This window comes from Anarrhichthys ocellatus, unplaced genomic scaffold (assembly GCF_004355925.1).
Source record: "Anarrhichthys ocellatus isolate YVR2014 unplaced genomic scaffold, GSC_Weel_1.0 scaffold4, whole genome shotgun sequence".
NCBI classification, from domain to species: domain Eukaryota; kingdom Metazoa; phylum Chordata; class Actinopteri; order Perciformes; family Anarhichadidae; genus Anarrhichthys; species Anarrhichthys ocellatus.
The window spans coordinates 11,457,283-11,483,993 of NW_022280034.1; the positions used below are offsets into that span (position 1 = coordinate 11,457,283).

At 41.4% G+C, this 26,711-nt stretch overlaps 1 protein-coding gene across 6 annotated transcripts; it reads right to left on the reverse strand.

Moving 5' to 3' along the window:
- Positions 1-25,841, reverse strand: LOC116381259 (myoferlin-like). Of its 6 annotated transcripts, none has more exons than XM_031843264.1 (55): positions 25,365-25,841; positions 24,470-24,525; positions 23,934-24,025; positions 17,777-17,885; positions 17,591-17,672; positions 17,362-17,492; positions 16,912-17,040; positions 16,724-16,786; positions 16,588-16,638; positions 16,461-16,491; positions 15,510-15,625; positions 15,244-15,370; positions 14,966-15,069; positions 14,737-14,805; positions 14,587-14,630; positions 14,000-14,082; positions 13,761-13,799; positions 13,310-13,434; positions 13,076-13,189; positions 12,757-12,934; positions 12,519-12,643; positions 12,214-12,323; positions 11,775-11,967; positions 11,510-11,665; positions 11,207-11,338; positions 10,877-11,040; positions 10,301-10,415; positions 9,891-9,993; positions 9,465-9,607; positions 9,087-9,257; positions 8,716-8,809; positions 8,552-8,629; positions 8,195-8,376; positions 7,716-7,874; positions 7,450-7,551; positions 7,192-7,353; positions 6,787-6,952; positions 6,625-6,698; positions 6,419-6,475; positions 5,323-5,334; positions 5,107-5,205; positions 4,850-4,978; positions 4,567-4,722; positions 4,373-4,464; positions 4,078-4,248; positions 3,823-3,971; positions 3,118-3,254; positions 2,940-3,028; positions 2,761-2,856; positions 2,371-2,512; positions 2,131-2,230; positions 1,821-2,014; positions 1,180-1,289; positions 865-1,012; positions 1-703 (listed from the first exon to the last, which is right to left on the reverse strand). In XM_031843264.1, exons 1-55 carry the CDS (start codon positions 25,450-25,452, stop codon positions 665-667), a joined length of 6,180 nt encoding a protein of 2,059 aa, XP_031699124.1. In that variant the 5' UTR covers positions 25,453-25,841; the 3' UTR covers positions 1-664. The 6 variants fall into 6 exon arrangements, with proteins under 6 accessions (XP_031699124.1, XP_031699130.1, XP_031699125.1 ...); XM_031843270.1 differs by lacking the exon at positions 25,365-25,841 and adding an exon at positions 24,666-24,704; XM_031843265.1 differs by lacking the exon at positions 13,761-13,799.
- Positions 25,842-26,711: the final 870 nt, after the last annotated feature.

Below are 26,711 nucleotides of genomic sequence, written 5' to 3' on the forward strand. Positions count from 1 at the left end.
TCATTTTTAAATATTTTTAATTCCAAAGACTTGTGGAAATGTAATATACAAGTGTCAGACACACTAAACATGACTGTTGGTAGCGGAAGACTTAATTTGTTTTTGGCACGATTATTTTTGAATGACCAGAAAACTAGAAACCCTTGAACATTTTAATGCAACAGTCCCGTAATAAATACTACCTTGGTGAAACTTTTATAATAATCAATCACCTAATTTACATTCAGAATGCCAAAATAGAAACATTACATTAATGTGCAATCCAATACAACATAACTACTAAATGCAGCCTCAAAAATCCCCCAAGAGCTGAATTTCTTGCACACACACCATCAAATAAACACGATAAGAGTTGACAAGACGGTTGTAATTAAACCGTACAGGGAGTTCTAGTTCCTCATCTGTTTTTGATAAAAAGCAGTGGTTTGGAAACAAATCACAAATGTATTGCTCACGAGTCAGTCACAGTTTAGCAGTGTAGAGAAAGTGCTCATGGTAAAATATGATAATATAGTGCACTTGTGCAAGCACCCCCTTCCCATTTAGACCTTTATAAAATACTATAGGCAGTAAAAAACAAAAAGATGGAGATTGTTTGGCAGTAGTTGTGCCCAGTTAGTGTGATCATCCTCTAGACATTCCTTTCCAGTTCCACTGCTCCGGGTTATTGAAATGGTTTCACGATCTTCATCGAGATGTAGTTCTGGAAAAGGAAAAAGAGAATGTAATTATTGCTTCACTTCATCATCACCTGCCACATAATGAACATTTGTGCGTATTTGGAACCACTGCATGCACTTTCGAGTTATACCAGCCAAACTCAAACCAAAGGAAGTCAGAATAGTATCTCTCGGCGGTCCTTACCGGTAAAGAGTACAACATGATGGCGAAGAAGAGCCCCACTATGGTGAGGAAGACGAGTCCGATGAAGAGCCACCTGAACCTTCTCCACACAATGAACTTCATGGTCTTACATGGGTTGGTGAACCAAAAGAAGGATGTTTCTGGACGACTGAGGGTTGTGGAAAATGAAAGACAGGGTGTATTTGTTTATATTACTCGCAAAACTACGTTTTTCTTATTTTAACTAGCAGGTGAGACACATTAATGGGATACATTTTGTAGAGGTTCAATCTACAGAATATTAAATACAGTTTGTTTCACAGGCTGGGTTCTTACTTGGGAGGGTCCAGTTTTGGGTTCATGTTGGGATCGTCCCGGCCTTTTCCTGCAGGTCTCTCATCCGAGTCTGCTTCACCTACAATCTCCAGCGTCATCTCCACTTTACCCTGTAAGCACAAGATGAGCCGACATGGTGAGCAACACACTGGATAACAACGTAATGACCGTAAGGATCTCTGACACTTTCAGAATATTAAAATGAAGCAGAATCTATTCATCAGACTTATGCAGGTAACTATAAACTTTTCAGTACTTTTTTAGAAGTAGGAGAACATGAAATTGTTAAAACTGAAGCGGGGCAATATCCTTATTTCAGAAAAGACAATAGCAGTGTTTCTATGCTGTTCTCATTTTAGATTAAATGAGTGTTAATATGTGGAAACCCATCTGACTAATCGGAACAAAGCTGAGGCGCAGGAGGAGGAATGATGTCATTCCTTTTGTTGGTTTACCTAAAACTGTTTTCTGTCAAGTGTTCTTTACGTCGTTCCTTAATTCCTGCTCAGTCTACTGCTGTGTTTTAACTCATGCTGAGTTGGCTTCCTATCCAATTAATTTGCTCAAGTCAATTTACCTAAAAAGAAAAAAGATAAAAACGCATCCATCCATCTTTGGGTGTACTTCCTATTCATACTTACGCCCAGGACCTTCATTCCATCCTGTTCAATGGAACATGGCCACCAGCCTCTGACTGACTGCTGAGCAAACAGAGACTTGGCTTGCACTGGTTTGTCTGGAGTTCCTATTTCCACATCATCCATCATCTCCAGAGAGCACTTCTCTGGGGTCTTCGCAGGAGGAACCAGGTTACGCAGATCCAGCTCCAGAGTGCCTGGGACCACAGAGTATTATACCATGAACGACCAGGGTTTGTAATTGGCTGAAGGTAAATCAGACACTTCATTTAGAGTTAAACAAAGAAAGCTTTTTTTTTTTGTAGTGTCTCACCGAGGTAATCGTCCAGTGAGAATTTGTCATTATCCCATATCTGGACAATAAACTTGGGGGGAATCCTGAACTCTGTTTTGTCAAGACTCCAGAATTGCTCCTGTTGGATAAAGAACACGGGGAAACATGTTTTAGATTCGCCATTTCAACAACGCAGGCTTTATTTTCAAATTTGTACATGAGTAAAATGGTCCTTGTTTTATTTTAAACCAATTGTTTGATAATCCAGACAAGCCTCACCTTCTTGGAAACCAGGCAGAGTTGTTCAGCTGGCAGGTACTCAAAGTCAAAGACGAACCTCCAGTTAAAGTTGCCGTCTCCGTCCAGAGACCTGTAGTGGACGTCGGTCTTCTGCTTGTTCTCCTCCATGCCTGGCATCCAGCTGGCAAAGGGGACAACAGGTGACAGCTTTCATTGTCCTGTGCCAACTGGTTCCACGGTAATCTTCTACTATACAAGTTTGCTTTTAAAGAATCAAATCAAATCAATCTAAATCAGTTAAAATAGGATTTTAGAAATGATTGCCGATGGGAAAAAGCATTAAAGGGCAAGACAAAAAAAAAAAAAAAAAGACACACACACTAATATATATACATACTGAAGTTAATTTGAATGATTTATCAGCAATACCCTTTGACATAGACGTCACTCATTTCTTCTCCTGTGATGCTGGTCTCATCTAAAGTCACGTCTGTGGTGTTCCAGATGACAGCACGCAGGAAATAACTGACAATTCAAAAACAGCAGGCATTAACTCAGTGACCTCTAATGTTAGCATTGACTCACACGAAGAGCGGCACAGCACTCACTTCTTAGCCTTGCGTGGCGCGATGTCAAAAGGAGGTCCAGGGACTCCGATGCTTTTGGGGAAAACATCCACCCACATCTGAAGCTGTCCCTAAATGAACACATTATAAAGGTTTTACTAAATGGCTGCGTCAGGGTGGATGTGGACAGATACAACATGTTTGAGCCGTGACATCTAACCTGAGAGATATTGGGCTGGAAGGAGCTGTAAAGGGTCCTGGTCTCCACATGTTCAGGGACAAGTCCCTGTTTTCTGAGAACGTACAGGCAGAGGCGTTCTCGGGCCGGACCAAGGTGCTCATGAATTTCCCTGTTCTCTGGTCGTGAAAACAAGTTACAGCTTAATTAGGCTTATGTTATAGCATAATTTGTCAAATTAGATGTGGGAAAAGAATCAGTCAATAATTGAAATGGTTACTATTTTTAGCAAAGCCAGCGGCATGGCTTGAAGGACGGCAATGTGTGTCAGTCGGTCCACCACTTTGATCCAGACAGTACAAAACTCCATGTTGAGTTATTTCAGACATCATCCTAATTCTAACAACCTTGGTGATCCCATGATTTTTCCTTTAGCACAACCATGATGCTTTTAGTGAATATCTCTACAGCTTTGGATACATTTCCAAGAAATTTGGTGTAGACAATCACATACCCACCATCAGACAACATTTTTTAAATACATACTTTAAAGCTTGCCGATATCATATTAGCTTGCAGAATGTTTTTTAAATTAAGTTAAGCCAGTTGGGCCAACCATTATGGGTAATAAAATAAGAGCAAACGACTAAAGAGAATTTGTCGGACAGTTATAAATAAAATCACTGTTACTGATGTTGGATGAATCACACACACTTACACTAATATATCTTAAACTATTGACATTACCAAACTCAGCCAGTGTGTACTCTTTGCCATTGAAGGAGAGTGATGTGCCGTTGTCTTCGGTCTTGGGTTTGGATAGGCCTTTTAGACGAGCCAGGCTCTCCAGGATCTGAGATGGCTTCTGCTGGTCCCGCCACTTGTTGATACCAGAACTGAGACAAAAACAGAAATGAAAGTAAGGATCATGACGGAGGTTTTTTTTTTTTTTTTTTTTTTTAGGAACATTTCCTAGATTTCCCCCGTAAGGCGTTTCCTTACATGCAGTAGGTTTGTGGCAGGCCACAGTAGGAGTTGTATCGGGACAGGAAGCGGTTCTCCAGGTCTATCACGGTCTCGCCGACCTTGTCGTCGCGGGTCAGGAAATCATAATCATAGACAGAGATTTTCAGGTCCTTGTCCTGGGGCAGGAAACACGTCATCTCAAACATCCTACACAAAAAAAAAAGAAAAAAGAAGTGTTTGAGAAGGTTCACGGTATTTACTCTTTAAGGAAAATATGGTCTGTAATATTAACATTCTTTATTGCTTAAATTAGTTCATTCTTAGCGTTTACCTTCCAAACACAGGGCCCGTGGTGTTGGGTAAGTAATTGTCTTGGTCATCAATCGTGTTCTTACCCAGTGACATCTTTACGTATGGATCACACTGAGCAGGAGAGAGAACACAAGTTCAAGGAAAAGGTGATGACTGCTCCAAGTGTGTTAAAACATGCTACTTTTATTCCTGGCATTACAAATTCATTCTCACTCTGCCATTATTGTCTTTGGGCTGCAGGTCTATGGCCCGGACCACATAAATCCTGACCAGACACTCCTGAGGTCCACTCTCTGGCAGCTCTCTGAACTGACGGGGAGGGGGAGCGACACCTGGGTCGTCTGGCAAAGGGTACACCTTGAATGAACCCTGCATGTACAAGAGCACACACACACACAATTCAGATTGTAAGTCTGGCCTTGTCCTGAGCTGAGGAGATTCAGCTCGTTTCACAGCTTTATTTTGGATAGATTCTAGTGTCCTGTTGTCAAACTACCTTGAACTCTCCAACCACAGTGGGGTCCTCGTCCCCACTTTCATTCTTGCCCCGTTGCAGTTTGAAGGTGGTGCAGAAATCAGTCAGCCCTTCGAACTCTGGGACATCCTCAAGCTCGCATTCATACACCTGTGGATACACATACGCATTCAGGTCATCTACAACACTTAGTGGGGATTACAGACAAGACATGCAACAAACAAGTGAAGAAACACTATAAAGTCTGTCGTGTGTACGAAGAAACTAAGCCAACTTACTTTGAGGGTGTCGTATCCTTTTTTGAGGTAAGGGCCGCACTTCTGATGGTCTCCAGTTGAAGCGTAGAATTTACTCCACCAATCGACTGTCTCTTTTTCCTGAATATTGAATTGCTCATTGATAAACTACACATATATACACATACACACACACACACATATGCATGCATTTGGTATAATAATCTGAAATCTTATTCATATTCGCTTTACTCTCACCTTCTCGTCAAGCTTTGGAGGACAAAGATGCAATGTGACACAAAACAGAAGTCAAAAGTACATACACATACAGCAGTAACAAATAAACAAACACATATATACATATAGTACATACAATACGCTACACAAATTGACAAGAAAGTCAAACAGTGAAGGAAAGATTGATAAGGAGATCCCGATTGCAATTTCACGATTGACAGCAATCTGGAAAACAAGGGCGTAACAAAGGGGCTGTGCCGAATTTGCCACTGCTTTAAGGCTCCGGGCCTCTAGAGGGCTCACTAACACCACCCGTGCCTTGACTTACAACATGGCACCAGGAGTTTAATTCATTATCCATGCCTGCCATGAGTGGGACCTGCCTTTGAGTCAAGTATATTATAATAATAATGTAATAGGCTTATTTGCCAGGAGTTCAATGTAAAGATTGATACTTTATTACATTATGTTTGTATTCTAAATGCAGCCAGCAGCTGCTTAAATTAGCTTTGCATTAAGACTGGAAACGGGAGTACATGGCATCATCTCTAAAGCTCACTAATTAACAAGTTGCATCTTGTTTGATAAATTCATATTACAACCAAAGCGTAAGATCTAAATTGATTTAACACATTAAACTAGTGAGCTTTAAAAAAAACAATACTATGAACTATTTCCTGTCTTTATGCTAAGCTAATAAACTGCTGGCGGTAGGCTCATATTTAGCGTACCAACATCAGAGATTTATCAATCTTCTCTTTTAACTCTTGGCAGGAAGTTAAATAAGCACATTTCTCAAAATGTCTAACTTTTGCTTTGAGTAAAATATTGGAAACTGTTCTTCTAGAAACATCTACTTCCATGCAAAATAGATGCCTGGAAGCCTAATCTGCTTCAGGGCCCAGTTACATGTTGCACCCTTGCTGTGGAAAAAAAAAGTGTTCAAATGTGCTCATTAAAATAGTGGCAAATTAAGTCGAATCCTGATTATTGTGACGTTACTGTGCGGCCCTTATCGAGCCTGCCGTAGCGCTGTGGATTAAGTGATCTCAGCCTTCCAGTGTCATTGGTGCCCAGCCGTGTGGATTAGAAAGCTCTAATAAGTAACCATACATACAAAGTGGGAGGTAGGGGAGGCCATTTTGTTGAGAGCAGCTGACATGCTGTACATGAACTGTAAGCCAGAGTAATCAAGCTTGTCAAATTTGACTAGAGTGCCAAATTGTGCACTTCTTAGTGACATGAGGAAAAAATAATTATTGGTAACTAGTTCCGGACAGCATGAGAAAAATATGTTATCGTTATGTGTTGGATGGAGTTTACCTGAGTTTCTAGCAGTGGTCTCGTCTCCTCCATGTTAATAGAGAGATGTTTGGAAGGAGAAGCCATCATAGCCACTGTAAAAAGTGAGAGGACAACATCAGAACAAGGCTGTCTGTCTCAATTGAATAAGACTCATTTGTATTACTTTGTATGACTCCTTACTTTTGGAAGACATGGCCCCCTCTGCAGTGATGATATATGGGTCACATTTGAACTGCTCCAGAGTGGTGATGGTGCATTGACCCACCACAGGCTTCCTGCCAAATGGACGGTGGTCAATCACCTTCAGAACAATGGGAGGTATGTACATCTCCTCCTTTGGAAGGAGCTGCATGGATGGTGTAGAGCAGGTGTGAAGGAAAAAAAATGTGAGTTTACAGTATTGTTTAGCTCCAATCCTCTGAGGTTTTTTTCCCCAGATTCTAGTGCAGAAGATGTAAACATAGTTAATCATAATGTTTCTATTGATTTTGGTAGACATTATGTCTCCTCTACAATAGCTTTAAACTCCCAGACAAGCGTTTGCTTTAGTTCCACACACCCCTGCTGGTGTTACCCTGCTATTACCACTTTGATGAAGAGGACAGAGCTGGGGAAGTTGGGGCCCTTCTTCATGTTCTTGATGACAGCCGACTCCACCCTCTGCCCCCCACACTCCACCACCAGGCTGGGTGAAGACACCGAGGCCAGCTGGTACGGCTTCATGTTCCTCAGGCCCCATGCAAGAATCTGAACACACACACACACACACACACACACAGAGAGGTGATGGTAGAGACATTATGTATATCAGCTCAGAGGGACGGTGTCTAAAAGTTGTGTTACCTCCACAGCAGTGAGCTGCACCATAGGCCGGATGCCGTGAGGAACCATGTAGAGGTTCTCTGATTTCTTTGGGGGAAACAGGGGAAGATCTAACTCGCCCGACTACAAAGAGAGACAGGAGAGTATGGATTATGCTGATTATTTTTGTTTTTACCAGTACCTTTTCATTAATTCACACTCTAAAATATAAAACTACAAGCCTCAATAACATGGCAGTGTTTTAAATACTGTAAAGTAGCCATTTCTCTTTTACTTTCAGGACAAACCTCATCTTTAAGGATGAGTTCTGCCGCCAGCAGTGCCTCCCCCGCCTTTTGACCTTTCTGGATGATGGGGTACCACAGCAGTTTGGGTGTCTGATCCATGCCTGGATTCAACTTCACCAGTGGTGCGCAAACACTGCGGCCCAGCATCTCATCCTTCCCCTGTGCAAAAGATAACATCATGAACATTACAGTTTCAGTGTAGGAAAGGTGGCCATTACTATAAGAAAGAAGAAAACATAAAAGAAAGACATCTATTGATTTGTGAAGGCAGTTCCCACCATAAAAGTCTAATTTGAATATCAAGGTTCAATAGACATTTTCTGCTTGAGATATTTTAGCTCAAATAATTTCATTCATGGTTCCCAAAGTTTTTCCCGATAGCAATTATATGCAATAATCCCCAGTTGAATGTACTATAGATCACATCTTTAAGTACTGACACCCCGCATATTTAGTTGTACAAATGCTTCTCTATGTACCACTTGGTCATTGTCGTAGAACTCCAGAACAACATCAGGGGGGCGCTGAGCAACAGTCTTGGGGTCTCCAAAAATCTCCACATCACTAAAGATCAGAGTTTGGTCCCAGGTTGGGTTCAGTGTTGCCCGCAGCTTCTCTGTTGTCTTACTAACATGCAGGAAGGAGACGTGTGCATACGGATCTGCAAAGGAGAAAACATACATGGTTTAATGGTCATCTTTTCACATCCACCATTAACAGACATTTATGCAATGAGACTCATCTCATTTTATATCTAAAATCTATCAGGAGTCTTAATACCGATATTAGAAACTAATCATTTAAATCATATTATTGACCGTTGAGTAGAATCTTACCAGAAAAGCTATCTTTGTCCATAGATGCCAAGTTCTGTGCCTGATAGACGTAGACACGCAGATGGTACATATGTGACTCTATGTAGACAAAAAAAAGTATTATTTATGTATATTCATTGGTACGTGCATGAGCATTCATAAGTGTCACTATATGCATCACTCACTGTCAAAGGAGCAGGACACAGTGGGCGTGTTGGCACCAAACAGCTTGGTGGCATCGGCCTTTGATCCTTTCTCCTTCTCGTCAGTATCAATACCCTGCAGATTAAACCAAAGTGGACATCTCAGAACCCGTTTATGCGTCACACACTGCCAAATAAAAAGCACCACCATGGCACTGTAGATGTGTTTAATACATAAGTAAATATTTGGTGACTCAACGAGCTCAGATCCGGCTCATGCTTTAATACCGACTCATATGTGGACGGATAGTTCTGTGTTACATTGTAACTATATGAGCCACAAACTCTTTATGAAACCAGATCCTGACCCAAACAAGCAGCTACAAACAGAACATTTTCTCTTCTTTACTCACCAGTGCCCCCTCCAGTTGGAAGATGGCGGATGCTCCAAGCCGTTCCTCTGGTGCCATCTTTCGCCTATAGCGCCGGCGACGGAAAGTATCTGATAAACGCTCTTTCCTGTGGAACTTCCAGCCAATCAGAGACGCGAATTCCCAGCCCTCAGGGTCCCCTTGGTCCTCCCTCTGTGACCAAAGATAAACAAGTAGCTAAAACGTTTTTGTTTTAAAAAAAGAAAATCTGAGATTATATGCTGGGAAATAAAGAGACATCTAGATAATCTTTAGCACATAATCACAATTTGTAAAATGAGCTTCCTATACTAAAAAAACAAAAGTATTGACATAAAATGCAAGTTATGTCACAGCGATGCCCCATGACCCTATTCTGACCTCCACAGCGGCTCCTTCAGGGAGTGCAGCTCTCTTGCGAGGTCGATAAAGCCGTCTCCTGCGGTGGACGTGGTACACCTTCTCCGCGGGGACCCAGGACTGCGGCATGTCCTGTGGGGGAATAGTGACTCCATACTCCCAACCTGTGAGGTGCAGACACAGATGCACAAACAATTTTACTTTGTTCCATTACCGTTTGGACACAAGAGCATATGGTTTTCACCATGCAAGTTTTATTTACTATTATTATGACCAAGCAAGGGAGTCAGTGAGTCAGAGCCCTGGGAAACCAGGAGCGAAAACAAAGAACTGTGAACAAGAACAACATTTAGCCATCTGCTGCCTTTCTGAATAAGTACGTATGCCTACAAACAGCCTGAAGAACACTACTCTTTAGATTTTAGCTGGTGATGCAAGTGCCTGCACCTTCATCATCCACAGCTCTGTTGTCATCCACTGTCCACTCGTCCTCCCACATCCAACCTGGAGGACACTCAAACTCTCCAGGGTTGTGGCTCTTCTCTCCATTCTGTGCAACACAAAACCTCAGTTTTCATTTTTGTCATTTATTGTTTTCATGCATTTTGGCCTTCTCATAGAAGAATAGGTCAACAAGATTACTCTCACATCATAGGCATCTGGAGGAAAACTCGGGCGTAAATAATAATGGAACTGCCACCAAAGTCGATGAGTAACTAAGAGAAAGAGTGTCGGTCTGGGTAGTAGTCATGCATGTTTTTTGTGCTGCGTGTGTCAGAGATCAGGAAAAAAATTAACTCGGCTTGTGTGATATTTAAAGCCACCCTGCACATTATTTGCATGTCAGCGCATCTCACCACATCGGTGAATGGCTCGGAGGCGCCCTTCCACTCTCCACCAGGGAAGCGGGTCTCATTTTGATAGACCTCGTCCATGAATTCAGAGTGTCCTGCGTCTGCCTCTGTTGAGTGACTGAAACACAGTCAAACATATGTACCACCTGTGTGAGAAACATTAAAACTAATGGCATAAATACAGCAGTTAGTGCTTGAAAGCTACTCACAGAAATGTACCGATGACGTTGGCATGTAAAACCAAACAATTACACATGGACATTTGAGTCAAGGTTCAAGTGCAGAGGGTTTGGAGATAGATTTAGATTTAAGAAAGTAACTGTACATAACTTCCAGCTCACTGGCACAGTCTGGTACTTTGTCATTAAATCATGGTCTAAAGCATGAGAGGAACGTAAACAGTAGAGAACAGACATCCCCCACTTCCTCTTTTAAGTCCACAGAATGCGTGTTCACTGGAAAGAATGTACATTCAACCTCCATTACATTAAGACAAACACCTTGTGCTTTGTCTTGGTCGAATGTTTTGAATACTAGGAGGAGGAAAGATGCCGTATTGTCATCTACAATTATACTCACGCTCTCTCTGGGTCAACGAACCACTCAGCTTCCCATTCCCATCCCCTTGGAGGCATAAAGTACTGTTGTTTCAGCTTCAGTTTGCCCGTTACATCTGAGAAGTTGTGGCGCCCCACTAGTCCTGTGGTCCCCCAATTCCCAAACACCTGGGCCTGGTTCTCGTACTGAAATGCAAAGGACGACATGTTTAGTTTTAGATGCCGACTTGACTGCTGGTTCTCTCTCTCTGGTATTCAAATTTATTTTCTGGCTTTGCAAATACAGAAAATTACACAATTTTTCTATTGTGAGAGAGAGACGCTATGAACATTATATTTTGGAGCAATGTACCAGCTCAGCAAACACGCTGAAGGTTCCCTCAGAGTAAGAGTTGAACTTCTTCTGATGTGCAGACAGACCCAGCCACATGTTGACTCTAATCTGAACGGGCACCTTCAGGCCCTCGTTCTTGTCCATGGGGTACTGAGGGGAACAAAACAAAAAAATTACATGAGCATTATGACTTCAGAGAAATGAATTCTAGTGTAGTACCTTTTAGTCTAACAGCACCAAACTGCTGACACTAAAAGCTGTTCAGACTACATCTAATAGAACTGATTACTTCATCAATGTTTTTTGACTTTATGCGTGTACCTGTAAAAATACAGTCCGTATCTTGCCACAGTCCTGACCACAGGCCTGCTCGCTGTATGCGGAGTGGAGGACTTGATGAGCGGGAATGCGACTGTAGGCCACCCTCTTCTCACCCCGTAACATCCAGATGATCACATCAGGCATGCTGTTCTGGGGCTGGACAAAACCGTGAGAACAAATGCAGAATTACGGCTGGGCAAAACATTATACTGCTTGGAAACATTATTTTAGGTGCTCCTTTGTCCAGTCTCGCTGTGGTACATACCTCCTCAGCCAGCAGTTTAAGTTTGGCCGCCCAGGACTCCAAGTCAGGCAGAGTGTCACGGATCTCAGTGGCCTCCTCTCTCATGCATCTGGCTCCATCCTTGATGTTGGTCAAAGCGCTGTCTCGCATCTTCTTGATTTGAATGTCCAGAGATGTCAGGTTGGAGCGGCCCTCCAGCTCCGGTGTTGGGAAACTCGAGGAGAGCAGAGACAAAAATGGGACATAAATTGGGGGGAAAAAAAAAAAAAAAAAAAAAAAAAAAAAAAAAGAGGTTATACTAAATAATTAACAAACATTTAACTTCCATGATTTGTTTTTTGGTGAAACTGAACACACTTTCCTTCCGTTTTGTCCGACTCTCTTGGGCTCGTCTGTCTTTTTATTACATTGAAAAGGTGCGCAGACAACACCAGAAATGAACATCACATCCTCCATTTACCTTTCTATGTCTTCAACCAGCTGAGTGAGCAACTTCAGCCACACATCTACAAGTTCGTTGTCAGAGACTTTAGCCAAGATGGAGAGTTTAAATAACTCCAGGTTGGATTGCTGCAACAAACACAAAGTAAGGGTGAGGATTACGCTCCCATCTTAGACCTCTGACTCTCGAGCTCTGACGTTGATACATGTACACACACACGTACCAAACATCAGGAGCCTACAGTATGGTTTAATGGCTGCAAACCCATCAATAAATCATAAACTCAACGCTTTTGTGGATTACGGAGGATAACGCAGTATTACCAGGCGGTGACTAATGTAGAGGATGATGTTGACTGAGTCCAGGCGGTGGGCGATGTCCTCCCAGCATGAGAGAACCACAACCACTGGCTTAGTGTTCACCCAGGGCAGGTAATAGTAGTGGTTACCTGGGAAAAAATGACACCAATTTAAAATCCTCTTGACAAGAAAGCAGGTTTTAATGCCTCTTTACTGCGTGAACAGGTTGAGTATAACATCACACAGTAGCTTCCTCACTCACCATCAAATACAGCATAGCTATACTGAGTGGTGGAAGCCAGTGGTTTGCAGGTGGTGTCCAATGTGTTGCCGTAGTTACCGATGCTGACCTCAAACTGGATTGGCTCTCCTGGTTCCTGTAACATGGAGGCGCTGTGGAAGACTGCACACAGGCTGTACTTCCTCCTCCTCTGGTACTTCTAATGTAGAGGAAGAAAACAGAAATAGAACATATTTCAACCAATTACAATTTACCATCAGGAGGGACAAGTGAAACCACACTGCTGTTAAACGGAACCACACTTGTCAGGTATCACTCGGCAGACAAATAGGCACAATACCTGCACCACCAGGATGTCGTCGCTGTTGATACCGTCTACTGTTTTGTCTGCTTTTCCCTCCAGCTTAGTGGACAGCTCGACCAGGACCCTGCCCCTGTACGCCACGCCTTCTCCCTGCAAAGACATCGATGTGAAGTGTTGAAAAACCAATGAAGGTGATGTAGGACAGGGGTAAAAGTGAGAAGAAACATTCAAAATGTGGATACAATCCTGGAAAAATCAATTCTTCATTACTTTGCCATAATTGAGATCCTGATAGGGGTCTGGCAGGCCGCTGAACTCTCTGGGGCTGCCATACAGGTTGACATAGCAGGGCCCAAAGACGGGCAGGAAACCCACTTCAGACTGCCCTGTGTTAACTGTGGAGATATGGAGATGGACTTAATCTTTTTATGATCAGATTCAAGCTAAGCTATGCAAAGCTTTAATGTTAGTATGCCAGTGTTGTGATATTTGAAGCGGGAGTGATGGACAGGTTTGGGGTTGAAACAGTGAATGCTGGGTAAGCAAGTGGCAGGCACTACAACAACAAAATGGTTAAACACATAAATACTAATACTGATCTCAAAACAGAGCATAGCACAGCTTCATCAGCAATGTGCACAAATTATTCAGCAACTTTGCATGTTCAACATGCTTGACGCGTTACATCTCATGCAACAGAGCAAAAGAAGCACAATTGAACCTTCATATGACGGCATTTCCCCATTTCCCGGATGTTCCTCTATTCCAGGAGAAAAAGGACAATTCAAGTACCATTTCGAAGTTGTCACAAACAGGCGTGTATAAGTAACAATGGTTTTTAAAATGTAAAACTTTTCACAGAGGGGTTTTCACAAATGATCCAGACATATTGGGCACTTTAATTCCAGCAAAAAACTTTTTTTTTTTTTAAATAATGTTTTATTCAAAAGAAAATCCTACCTTCTATCTCTCCACCAGAGGAGGCTATCTTGGACAGGTTCAGGTATGTAGTGCCAATAGCATCATTTCCTGTCAAACGATCCCTGCAACCACACATGACACCTTTAGAGTCACGCTGCATACACACATAGCACTTCACAAAAACAAAGTCTCTTTCTTGCTGTTCATGTCTACATGTTTTCAACAATGTATTTATTGGGTCAGAGATCCGAGCTTGTTTTCAACATGTCCCGAGGCCTACACATTTCCTCTTCCCTTCAGCCTTCCTGGACCCGACTTGTCGGACAGTTTGTTGGCTCAGAAACGCACAATAATGAATTTAGCTGAGAGACGGTGCCAACAGGATCCCAGAGCATGTTACTGAGGGGAAGGGAGGGACCTGCACAGCCTGAGTCATAGGCTGCTACATTAGTCTCATGTGGTTGGTGATGGGGCATGGACACACATGGACACACTCACACTCACACACACACACACACACACACACACACACACTTTCTCAACTCCAAATAACAAAAGATCGTTGCCTCTTCTTGAACACAAAACGACGGTCAATCTCTTAAATACAAACATCTTGTTTGACTTACCAATCAAAGACTGTCATCTTGACACGCTCACACATGGAGGGGAACTACAGAAATCACAAGACGCAGGTTAAAAAGACCGAAATTCATTCATAGTGTCCATTACTTTCGGTCTTTTGTGATGCTGGACAACACCACTTTTCGTCCTCTCACCTTTACTTGGAGGTGCAGCACTTGGTTCCACTCTGGGTTTGCACTGTGCTCAATGACCCGAGTGCACAGCTGGAGAGAAACACAATCAATCAGCTTTTTTTCTGTTACACAACAACGTTATATCCAGTATGCTTACATTCAACGCTGCAGCTACAAAAAAAATAAATAAATAAATAAAAAAAAAAAAAAAAATAAAAAAAAAAAAAAAAAAGACAAAACGATCAGAAACCTTTTTGCCAGCGAAGCGAGCCTCTAAGAAGGGATCCACCAGGTTCTTCTTGTTTTCACCCCCCCCAAAAATTTCTTTCATGGTCTGGATGAATGCATCATCCACTGTAATGCAAAAACATTGGAATAATTAATCAATCAAGTTTTTGGTAGCCAGAAAATGGAAATGATTCAGTTTTTAGCAAGCTCAACTTGTGAATCTGTATTTTATATGTGCTGTGCGGATTAAATGACCATTTAATTATAAAAATACAAAATAATTACGACAGGTTGTCTTACTCTGGGGAACGTCTTCAGCCCTGAACACCTTCAGTGACAGGGTGGCCCATCGCAGAGTCAAACCAGCTGGCAGAAGCAGATTACTCTCGATGTCATCCTGATCGTCACACGAGTCGCTCTTCTCCACCTGCGTGGTGCGAGGCAGAAAGAACAGAAAAGAGCTTATGAGAGAGGGCGACGGGCATAACCACCATATTTACATGCAGAAAGAGGAAGCGACCAGCGCTAGTGAAAGTCATTTGAGCGCCGCAGACTGCGAGTCGTACCGGAGGCTCGTCTCCGGCCCCCACTACGAAGAGGCTGACTTTGAGGTAGCCTTTAGCCCCGGAGCTGGAGTCGTGTGGATCATTCAGCAGGAGCCACTTCCTCATGACACAGTGGGCTGCATCAGGACACACACAAAAGGACATACATTCATAGTCTGCACCATCGGGTAGAATGTATGGGTAAATTACAATTAACCTTGAAGTTATACTTTGTGCGCGCAGAAGTGCCTGAGTTTATACACATTATTCCCTCTAAAAGTCATTATGATAATGTGACATTCTAAAGATACACATTAAAGATTAAAACCAAGTTTTAAAGATCAGTGTAAGAAAACAAAAAAAAAAATTGATAAAAACCAAGAAATGGCTCAAAGAATCTTTCGCATTCTCTTGCAATTTTTCAAAGCCAACTATTGGATAATGTAGTGTTTCTCATAATGTAATTTTATTTAACCTTACAGTAACTAATTGAAGGCAGCAACACTAACATATCATCACCTTTTAAGTTGATATAGGGAACTGATAAGGTACACATCCAGATGATACAGTGCAACAACATTCATTTGGAGTCATATTTCTGGCCAAAAGGCAAATTAAAGTCTAATATTCACTCTTTTTTTAGCCCCCAACTTCTGAGAAAAATGTAATTCTCAGGTTTAAAAACCAAAACGACAACCTGGAAGATGCTATAACGCTCTGAAGGGTTGAGGGGAACAGCAGAGTCGGTTCATTATGATCCAATTCTCTGAGGGTTCATCACTATGAGCAACACCATTCATATACGAGTACTCATGTGACCTATTGTTAATATATCAGATTACAGAAACACCCATTCTGAACATCCTCAACATTATACAAACCAACTAAAAATAGCATCCGGAGCTCCACAAGACAAACAGGATCCTCAGAGCAAATGTAAATGACACACAAATCTGTTTGTGCCGAGCTCACCTGGTTCATCGTAAACATAACTAACATCCAGCTGTGTGAGAGAACAAAACAAGATCAGCCAGACTCATTAAAAGGCATTAACCACATGCTTTTAACAAATATGTGAAGACAAAATGAGACCAGGTACCTTGAATTCTCCCATGAGACTGTCAGCCCTCAGAGAATAGGAATTATATACCTGCAGAGGAGAGCATTCCCAGTTTATATGCATTTGTACATATTGACAGAGCATTGGGTCTCATAATCCGCATGCGTGTACTGACCCGGAAGCTGAAGTGCTTATCAAACAGATCCGATGGGAGCATGTGGACGTTGTAGAAGAATATCTACAAAAAGAAATTTCAATGAACATTTACCATTTACCACCACCCAGCACAATTTAACCCATGCCAACATATTTAAAGTGTGAAACTGTCTATTGTCTCTCTGTGTAAGAGTGAAGTGAGAGTACCTCATCAAAGAAGGGGTTGTTTCCCCTCTTGATCCTCGTCCTGTGGGTCTCTTCACACACATTAACCTTCACCACTGGTTTGATGTTGTTGCCAGACAACTGACGGGCCTCGATGACTCGGACACGAATCTGAAGAACGCGTAGTATCACAGTATAAGTGTGGATGAATTCATTTAGCTCGTGACAGTATGAAAGCAGCCGATTCTGTCCTAATGCACCTCAGTGTATTAAATACACTGTAGACATAGATATACATAACTGTTGTGTCATCCTGAAAGTGACTTAGAATTTAAATATAAAAAGGAAAAGAAATATGTATTTTCCTGTAATTAATGCCAAAAATAAAGTTTTTGCTGGCTTTCAAACATTCACACCATTCTGTTCTTGATCTGCGTATTAAGAATCGAGCCAATGGTCTTTGTTGATGATCGCACTAAAACACAAACTGACCTGGAAGTCCTGAGGTTTATTGACTAGTCGGCGGCGACTCTGTGCCCGGGACAGCTTCTGACCAGAGGACGAGGAGACCCCTGCTGAGCCCCTTTGGCCCCCATCTGGTAAAGTCTCGTCCCCACCACCACCTAATCAGCAGAAAAAAACCAGATGATCAAATACCTGGCATGCATTACATGCTACCAATCTTTACTGCATTGCATCACTAAGGATTACACAAACATACCAGCGTCTGTGGCATCTCCTGCCTGAGGGTTTGGTGCAGCATTGGCTGGAGGATCGTAGCCAATCATCAGGTCGATTGTAGCCTGGAATGAAATGATTGGCCGGTCTATTATTTCATTATTTCTTATATAAGGAAGGTCGCCTTCCTGTTGCTTGTATTTCTTAATTCATGCAGAAAGAATCTTACTCCAGTCTTCTGTCCACTTTCAGTGACCAAATCAACGTTTTTGGATGGCAGTGATGTCACTTGACCTGAAGCAAGGTCTCTCAGAGAGATTTTGCTTGACCCTATGAATCTGTTAGAAAACAAAGCAGGGAAACATTAAATACACAAATAGATTTTAATTCACTGTCGATACTGTGTAACTTGGGAGAATGTGCTTGGTAACGATTCTGCACTGATTTCCTGTTTTATTAGGGAAAAACACAGGCTGCCATTCTAGTCAGCAAACATATCAGTAATGAAGATACAGACCACACAGAAATGAAATGCTGCATGTGCGCTCAGTGATGTCACATTCACAAAAGGGGCATATAGCAGGTCACCGCCAAGAGCCAACAAGCCCTGCCTGCTGAGACAAACAAACGCACCCGATGAGCCAGCGCACAGTCAACACGGCAACGAAGCTACCGCTCAGTGATTCACAGTGCGTTTAGATCATCTGTGACCGGAGAACTCAAATCAACCAGCTATTCCATGACACGGTCATTTAAGCACCAGCAAGAAACAACAGAACCACGATTCTGGAGACGTTCAGACTAGCCCACTCATTGTTCTTCATTTGACAATTTGGGGAACAAAATAACCCATTTCATTCCAAGTCATTTGCCTCCGAGTCAAACTGTTTCCTTATGGATTGTTAATTACAACATTTCCTCCATGAAAGAATTATTACTTTTTTTTGTTTAGCAATTCTTGTTGGTTTCTAATTATCAACATTTGAATGATTAAGTAGAAAAAAAAAATGATCAAATGAATCAACAGTTGTCAAAAGAAGGCATCAAGATAAAGGATTCAGATTAAAGTCGAATTAGAATTGCTTTGACAGCTGTGTGGCTCTAAGCTTAGATAAGTCAAAGACGTAATTGAATGAAACTAAATGGGCAAAAGTGTGCGTCGGTGTTGGATCTGACTAACAATTAGGGCCGTCACAATATCAGATGTTGACTACACAGTTATCGTGGCCAAAATAATTCACGATAACATTATAGAAAATTTAAAAAACAATAATGTTCATTTAATCAGTCAAATTCATCTTTAACTCTGTTTAGCATGCGTTTTGTCTTTTTTTATTGGCAAATAGATTGTCCTCAAAATTCAAGTGTAGGAAGGTGAAGAGCGTGATTTGAGAGGCGTTGGATTATGTGCACAACACTATCAATTGTGCATTATTAACACACTGTCAATATTTAATTTCTTAATTATCACTAATGTCAATATCGTGACACCCCTTCTAATAATACTAGACTCTTGTTAAACAGGTACAGTAACCTCTCCATGTCAGTTAAAGAATTCTCCATGTCAGTTGAAGAATTGCTTTGAGGCAGTTTGTTATTGCGTGTGGTCATTTGTCTTGTGTGCAGCCAAAGAGCACATCTTAATGGGCTGCTTCTTTAGACAATTATGAGTAAATAGGAAAGGAACAACATACCATTAGCTCTTTCATAAATATACTTTTTGTTTCTATTATTTTGTCCATCGAATTTATGTCAGTGAGGGTAGGCTAAATAACAAAAACACCTCTTTGTTTAACACAACATACAAAAGCTCCACCAACTGAATCTTCTACATTACTACACGCAGTAGAGTCAACACCTGTGAGCGTAACCTTTATGAAGGTAGGAGTTATTATTGCATGACTGTTTAGACTGCATTCGTTTTAGTTAATAAAGTGGCAACTCCGTATGTTTCGCTGATTAAAACAATCTAACAATGTAGCTAATGGCATGCAATACGTGGGCGACCGTGGCTAAGTGGCGAGCAGGGTTGTCCTTCAATCAGAGGCTCGACGGTTCGATCCCCAGCTCAGCTAGTCTGATGTCGATGTGTCCTTGAGCAAGACACGTAGCTGTGCCTACGGGAGCGATGTGATAGAATTGTAAGTTGGAGAATGTAATGCATCACGTAAACTGTATTGTTCTTTGGGTGGACTAAGTAACATTACTTTGGCAGCATTTCTGTTGACCCAAGACGGAAACTCGCAGTTTCCCAACGCTGGCTCCAATGACACCACCGTATGCTCACAATCAGATGATTTGATCAGAACTCAAAGCTTTCAATTAAACCTTAAATTCAAAGGGTGTTTTTTTCCACCGTTGCCAACAACTTTTACTTGGCCTGGATAGAAAATATCATGGGACAAAAATGCTGTAAAAGAGCTCCACCATGCTGAGAGGAGCCAACAGATCTCACATTAAGTAACAACCTTGACTTTCTATCAGGAAAGCATTTCTTTAAACATAACAGATCAAACACTTCAAGGGCAAAGCACATACTAGAAGCAGACATCCAAGCATTAGCAGTTTATGAGATTTGTGCTGCACTCCAATGAAACAGAGCAAAGTAAGATATGAACTATATACAGTTCCTTATATCAGTTTACCAACACTTTCACAGCTGGACAGAGTTTGGTTTGGGAGGAGAGAGGGAGGGTGGAGAGTTATTGTTTTTCAGGAAGAAATGACACGGGCATTCTCCGTGGAGTCAGTGACTCTATAAACCTGGTATGTAGCCTTGACCAACAATGCTCGTGTAGTTTTCCAATGTTTAACTAATAATTTGGAATTCAGTTATGATGTAACTCACATCCACTCTGCTGCAAGTTTCTCCTTGGACACTTCTGCCAGCTGCTTCTGGCTCCAAATTCGAAAAGCGTAGGGCTGTCCCTTATATATAGATACATTTCATTTTGCAACTTATCCGTTTTCAGCTTGACTGCGTTCTGATAAGAGCATTCCAATATGAAGAATCATACTGTGTGATTGTACGGTATCAAACACCACACACATATGCTTCTTGATAAAATGATGGGACGATTATTAACGCCCAGAACTGTATTTATTGTGAACCGAATATGGAGGTCATGCGCTGACTGACATTTCCCTCATTGTTCTCCATGCAAACACACTTATGCAATTATGATGAGAATCCTGTGTATATATAATGTAAATAGAACTTAATATGACAGTGTTTTTATAAACTAGACATGTGCATGTCGCAATCCATTTTCCACATATTGCTATGTATTTAAATTTTTTTACAGAGCTCTGCACATGATTTGTGTATTTTTCAGCATTTTCAGAGGTTGCTATTCTTGTTTCTTTTAATGTATCCATCATTTCCAAGACCAAAACAGACCCCCCCCCACAAACCCCCCCACAGCTGATAAAGTTCCCATGTCCAAACAATCACAAGTCGCCCACAGACAAAAATTGTGTGTGGAGTTCTTATTGGATGTAGGTACAGTTCTTCCCTTTGTCAGCCTTCTATAAACAGTGGAAAAACAAACAGACAGCAGTTAACTCTGATCACATATCCGTGGAGGGAAAGCGGGACTTAACACGAGCAGCTCTACAAGAGTGTCCTTGGCTGGGTTTCAGTTCAAGACGTTAAGACCCTCCCCTTGTCATAACTCGCAGATCTGCTAGGATGACTGAGTGTGCCGACACAGCTCATCTCAGATCAGTGATAAGAGTGATTATTATATCCCCGATTATTACTGTTGCAATATATCTATTAAGCACTGCAAGGCTACAAAATCCTGAAATGTTTTTCATAAACCGGGTAAGTGATATATTTGGACAGACCCATTGTCTGACCCAAGGTTTTATGAAGACAGGAGATGAAACAATACTCTGAGGTTCTGATGTGAAAACATTTTTCCAGCCATATCCGACTGAACAGTTTCACCCTGGTTTTTACTGTCCCCACATTCTACCATTACAAGAGTCTTTGTACAGAACAGGTTAATATTTAAATGGTATATCAGCGTTATCAAAAAACTAACCATGCAATGACTTCTAAAAGGCTGAAGCCCTGTTGTACAGCATATTCATCTAGTTAATGGATCTTTCATGGGAAAACGAGTAGGATAAAGGAAACGATTTTAAAAAGTATGCAAAGCAGGAGATTAAAGTTAATTTTTAACCATGAATGAGTTTTACTTAACTGTCTAGAGACTTTTGGCTGTATTATTTTTAGCCATGTTAGCAGCGTGGCTTTAGGGATAGCAACATTGGTCTGTCAATTAGTCCACCACGTGAGTCTAAACTGAAATATCTCAACAACTATGAGATGGATTGTCATGAAATCTTGTAAGGTCATTCATGGTCCCCAGAGAATGAATCCTGATGACTTTTCGTGATCCCCAACCTTTCATTTAGCACAACCATGAGGTTTGAAAACTTAACAACTATTGGTTGGACTGCTGTTGAATGGGCTGAAAGGTATGAATGGTCCAGAGAGGATACATTCTAATGACGAGAGTGATGCTCTGACTTATTATGTGCCCCATCCCTGCATAAGTTTACACTTATTCAGTTATATCTCAGCATCTACTAATGCATTTGAAATATCTCAAGTATTGGAAGGATTACTGTTAAGATTAGAACAGATATTCATGGTCCCCAGAGGACGAATTGTTATCGTAATTGTGGTGATTCCGACTTTTAATCTAGTGCATTTATCATGTTTGAATTTCAATTGTCCAATATTTAAGTTTGACCAAATTCCTGTAAAATTATTAACATGATCTTCAACTGTACTTGGTGTTTAGTGCTAATTAACAAATGTTAGCATGCTGATACACTTACATTACCTGCTAAACGTCAGCATTTCTATTGTTAGCACTTTCATATGCAGACGTTAGCATTAAGATGCTAACAGGGCTGCAGACTTGTATTTGTAGTCTTGTTTTGACCCGTCTAAAATCATTTTAGCAGAACATGAACTGACTGGAAAATGGATTTACTTAACTAGTAGATTTAAATTAAAGCTCAATCATGAGTCATTGATTTTTATAAAACTCACTGTAGGCAGAATTTGATTCTCAAATCTTATAATCCAGACTGTACTGCGCCACACACACACACACACACACACACACACACACACACACACACACACACACACTTTTCTTAAATCTAATTAGTTAAGGAAACATGCTTGCTTCCCTTTTTGTTGCCATGACAACAGGGATTACCCATAACAGCTGGAAAACTATTTGAGAGAGAAGTCCATTTCTGCTCACACAGTGTAGACCTTTAGGGAGTGTGTCAAACGGGCCAGCCCAGTGGAAAACATTACTCAATTTAACATGGACTTGTGTGCTGGAGAGGCACATTTGAAAAGCTCCACCCCTCTGTTATGTCCCATGCACTGGGGAAACATTCACTAGATAAAAAAATATACATACCATGGTCTGTCAGACATAAATTATAAAGATGGATACACTTTAATGCGATTTGTTTTCCTATGGTAGTTGATACTTTGATCGCAGTAATTAGTGATGTCAAAGAAACAATCTTTGTGGTTGGTCTATATTGGTCCCAGATGTGACTCTGGCTTTACATGGAAACATGGAACTTGTTTGAAAAAATGTAGAAGCATTTTGCACGAAAGCAACTCTCCTCACAGTATTGGAGAAGTTCACATGTGCTGCATGTACCGCAATTACAGTACATGACTACTATATAATTTGGCAAGTAAATGCCCCATAAAAGTATTTCCTTTAACATTTTCCCTGTCCTCGGTGACACAAAGCTGAGAGCGAAGGAAGCGAGAGGGAGAAAGAGAGAAAGCTTTGTTCTCCTATAGATTGAGCGAGGGGGGACAAAAGCAATTCATCCATCCAATGTTGCCCAATCAGGATCAGTCATCCCACACAGCCCAGCAAGTCTCAACATGGCACGGAGGGTGTGAGTGGGAGACAGCCAGCTACATAACTCAAACACAAGGTTACTGTGAAAATATCTAACTTCCTTGATAATAATGTCTATCCTTTAACCAGTGGGTGATGGAACTTTGGCATGTTCAGACACTGTAGCCAAGGTGCAGACTGATGCCTAAATGTCAGCTCGTGTTGGACTACCTGTGTTGTATCTGAAAAACTGTAATTAGAATAAAAACTGACATCCATAAAACAGTAAAGATGGACTGTTGGCTAACCTGCAGTCGGACTATACAGACGCATTTCCTAGAAAAGCTTCGTTCAGACCAAAAGAAGTTGGCGCAGTGATTCAATAAGGCGAGGCTCACATCTTCTCTTTCATCACTGTGATCCATGTGTTGCACAAAACCCAAAGCTAACAAGAAGATCAGTCTCAGGGATTTGTGTTGCACTTACTTATTTTTCCCAATGGTTTCATAGTCTTTCACAATCACGTCTATGTAGGAGCTAGAGTCCAGCCCTGTGCCCTTCAGATCAAACTCAAGCACCTGCAAGACAAGATGAGGGATACACAGCCCATTAATATGGTACTCCAACTGCTGGTGTGTCCTGAAGCAGCCACATTGTATCGGAGGGCAGGACCTCCAATTGATGCAACCCGAGGAAATATTGATCGAGTTGATTTTGCAACTCAGCCAGTATGACACAAATCAATCGCATCAAACTCCCGAGACTGATCTACACCAGTCCCATGATCCGTTTACATGGTCAATACATACTATGACATAAGATTGTTGTCACAGCATGTCTACCATGTGATGTGCACTGCTGCATCTAAAGAGGAGTTTATCTAGATAGATAGATATAGATATCTCAATTATTCCTGCTTTCCTTTGCAGCTGATCAAAACGAACTGATTATAAATCAAAGTAAAAGAGGGACGCAGAGTTATCTGCATGTTTGAATGTGTGTGTGTGTGGGGGGGGGTGTACCTCATTCCACACAGGATTCAGCTCACTGTCAATCGATTTTGTTTTCTTCTTCTCACCTGAAAGTCAAATTCATACATTAAAAAAAAACAAAAAACATCAGCTTATCCTTAAAGAGCATGCTGTGGTACATGACTTCTCAAGATTAGGACACACATAGATCGACCAACCCAAGAAAACACATCTAAAATCATTTTACCCATACGTTTAGTTGACAATGTTACGTTATTTCTGTGTCTAACTTAGCGGTTTTGCATGCTTTATGGCAAGAGTCGGTGTCAGCGGGCTTCAGTCTGTGTCTTTACCGGGAGGAAAGGAGAAGAACAGAGGCTGCCACACCTGCGCGTGATGATTACAACTTGGGTACAAAAACACACAGCTGAGAGCAACTAGGGCTGATTGCTAGGAGTATTTCCTGGTAGGGGAGACAGTACCTGATACCATTTTGATTCAGTAGCTGGAGGCTAATTTCCCAACATTTTCCAACTTGTTTCTCTATAGCCTTCTTTGTTCTGTCTGAACTGAATACCAGTCCCAAACATCGTCCTTTCCCAGTTCTGTTTACATCTAAAAATGTCGTGATGTCGGGAAAGTGATGCAAAACAACTTATCCTGATTAAGAATTGAAACATACTGGGCTTCCAGTTAATGTGCAAGAACGACAAAACGATAGAATAAAACTATATTTATTGCTACCATATGAAATCACAGCAAAACTATTAAGTTCATAAAGTGACTCCATATTAGATAAAAGTTCTATCAATTAATCGACCATAAACTTCCCATTCAGTCCCAAAGACACACTTTACATACTTCTTTAAGAACAAATGTTAGGCTACAAGTGACTTATTTTCCTAAGACCGAACACGATTAAAACTTTAAGACTTTTGAGACTCACCTTTAAAAATGACAGTGGCAATTGGATCAGGGGTTCCAATTGTCTTTTTATGCAGCCCTCTAGCCGCCTCTACTACGACCCGCAACATGGCAACAACCAGGTTAAAAAAAAGACTCAATTAGTGAAGTTCTGGAATGAAACGAAAACAAAAAATCTTCACAGGATTGTCGTGGTTTAGGCATCCTCACTGCCCCATCATCACTGAGGCAGACAGGGCAGGGCTGAGGAAGTGTATTTCCCGGTCCCGTTGGTGAGAGCGAGGGGAAACATGGGCGGATCACGGGAGTGTAATTATTCTGAGTGGAAGTCAGTGATCTTCTGCTGCCACCGTTTGAGACCAGCTGAGCTAAACACAAACTACATCACTGACAGGAGAAGAGAGGAGTTCCGTATTCCTTCATTAAATCCAGGATGGAAATATATTGCAGGAGCCCAAACGATTATTTTGTTCAGAGGGCTTCATGTCGTCAGATGCTGCCACTCTTCGGGTTTCACTCTGCAAGCTTCTGCATGTTTGCGTACTGAGCAAATATCTGGCTGTGGCTCCATCTAGTGGCTGCATCAGGTAACCGCATATATTTGACTGAGGCCAGTCAAGGGGCCATCCCAGCCTAACTTTGCAAGGCTCTTTGTAAAAAAGAAATACACACACTCAAATGTGTGCCGGTGAAGTTGTAAAAAATACATTTCATATCCACTTTTGTTCACCTACCTAGTGTAGTAAAGTTGTAGTGATGTCTGTCTTAGTTGGTCATCTTCGAATACCCGCTGATGACATCACTGATATGACAGAGCCGGCTGTAAAAGGTCTACATGGCAAAACAGGAAGCCTTTTTATTTTTCACCTGTGTTTTTCTTGCTATAAGAAACACAAAATATGATGTGGAAAAGGTTTACTACTATCTGCCAGTACTTTATGTTGTCCATTACATTGCATCATATATAAAATGAATTATATGGAGCCAGGTACTATACAGGCTACTGGTGTGTGTAGGTCTGATACTAGACAAGGCTGAAGATATTGGCCTGCAGACCAGACTCCACTGGGTCTTGGGGACCTTCATTAAACCTCGTGGGAGGCCACTGGCTCGTGCTCATTGGAGTAGTAAGCAAGAGTGCTGTGAGTTGCCTGGCAATAATTAAACTGCATTAGTTACAGAAGTCTGTGAGGCTGTAACAATTATGACAGAGTAATATTACAATTTTCTTTTACCCTTTTAAACCTATAATATATTTGCAGTGTAAAATGTAATATTGAGGATTTCTGCATAGTCATTATGTTTAAACAGCTGTCCTTGTCCGAAAGTTGCCACTCTCCTGGGTCCTGGCTAACTTTGTCTCGTTAAA

What these genes read in the sequence shown, in the direction of transcription:
- LOC116381259 (XM_031843264.1), bottom strand. Translation starts at nt 25,452, where the DNA reads ATGTTGCGGGTCGTAGTAGAGGCGGCTAGAGGGCTGCATAAAAAGACA. An exon ending in TTATGTTTACGATGAACCAG is followed by an intron (nt 15,626 to 16,460) that starts GTGAGCTCGGCA and finishes GTCCTGATGCAG; the next exon opens with CCCACTGTGTCATGAGGAAG. An exon ending in CCGAGCCATTCACCGATGTG is followed by an intron (nt 9,994 to 10,300) that starts GTGAGATGCGCT and finishes TGTGTTGCACAG; the next exon opens with AATGGAGAGAAGAGCCACAA.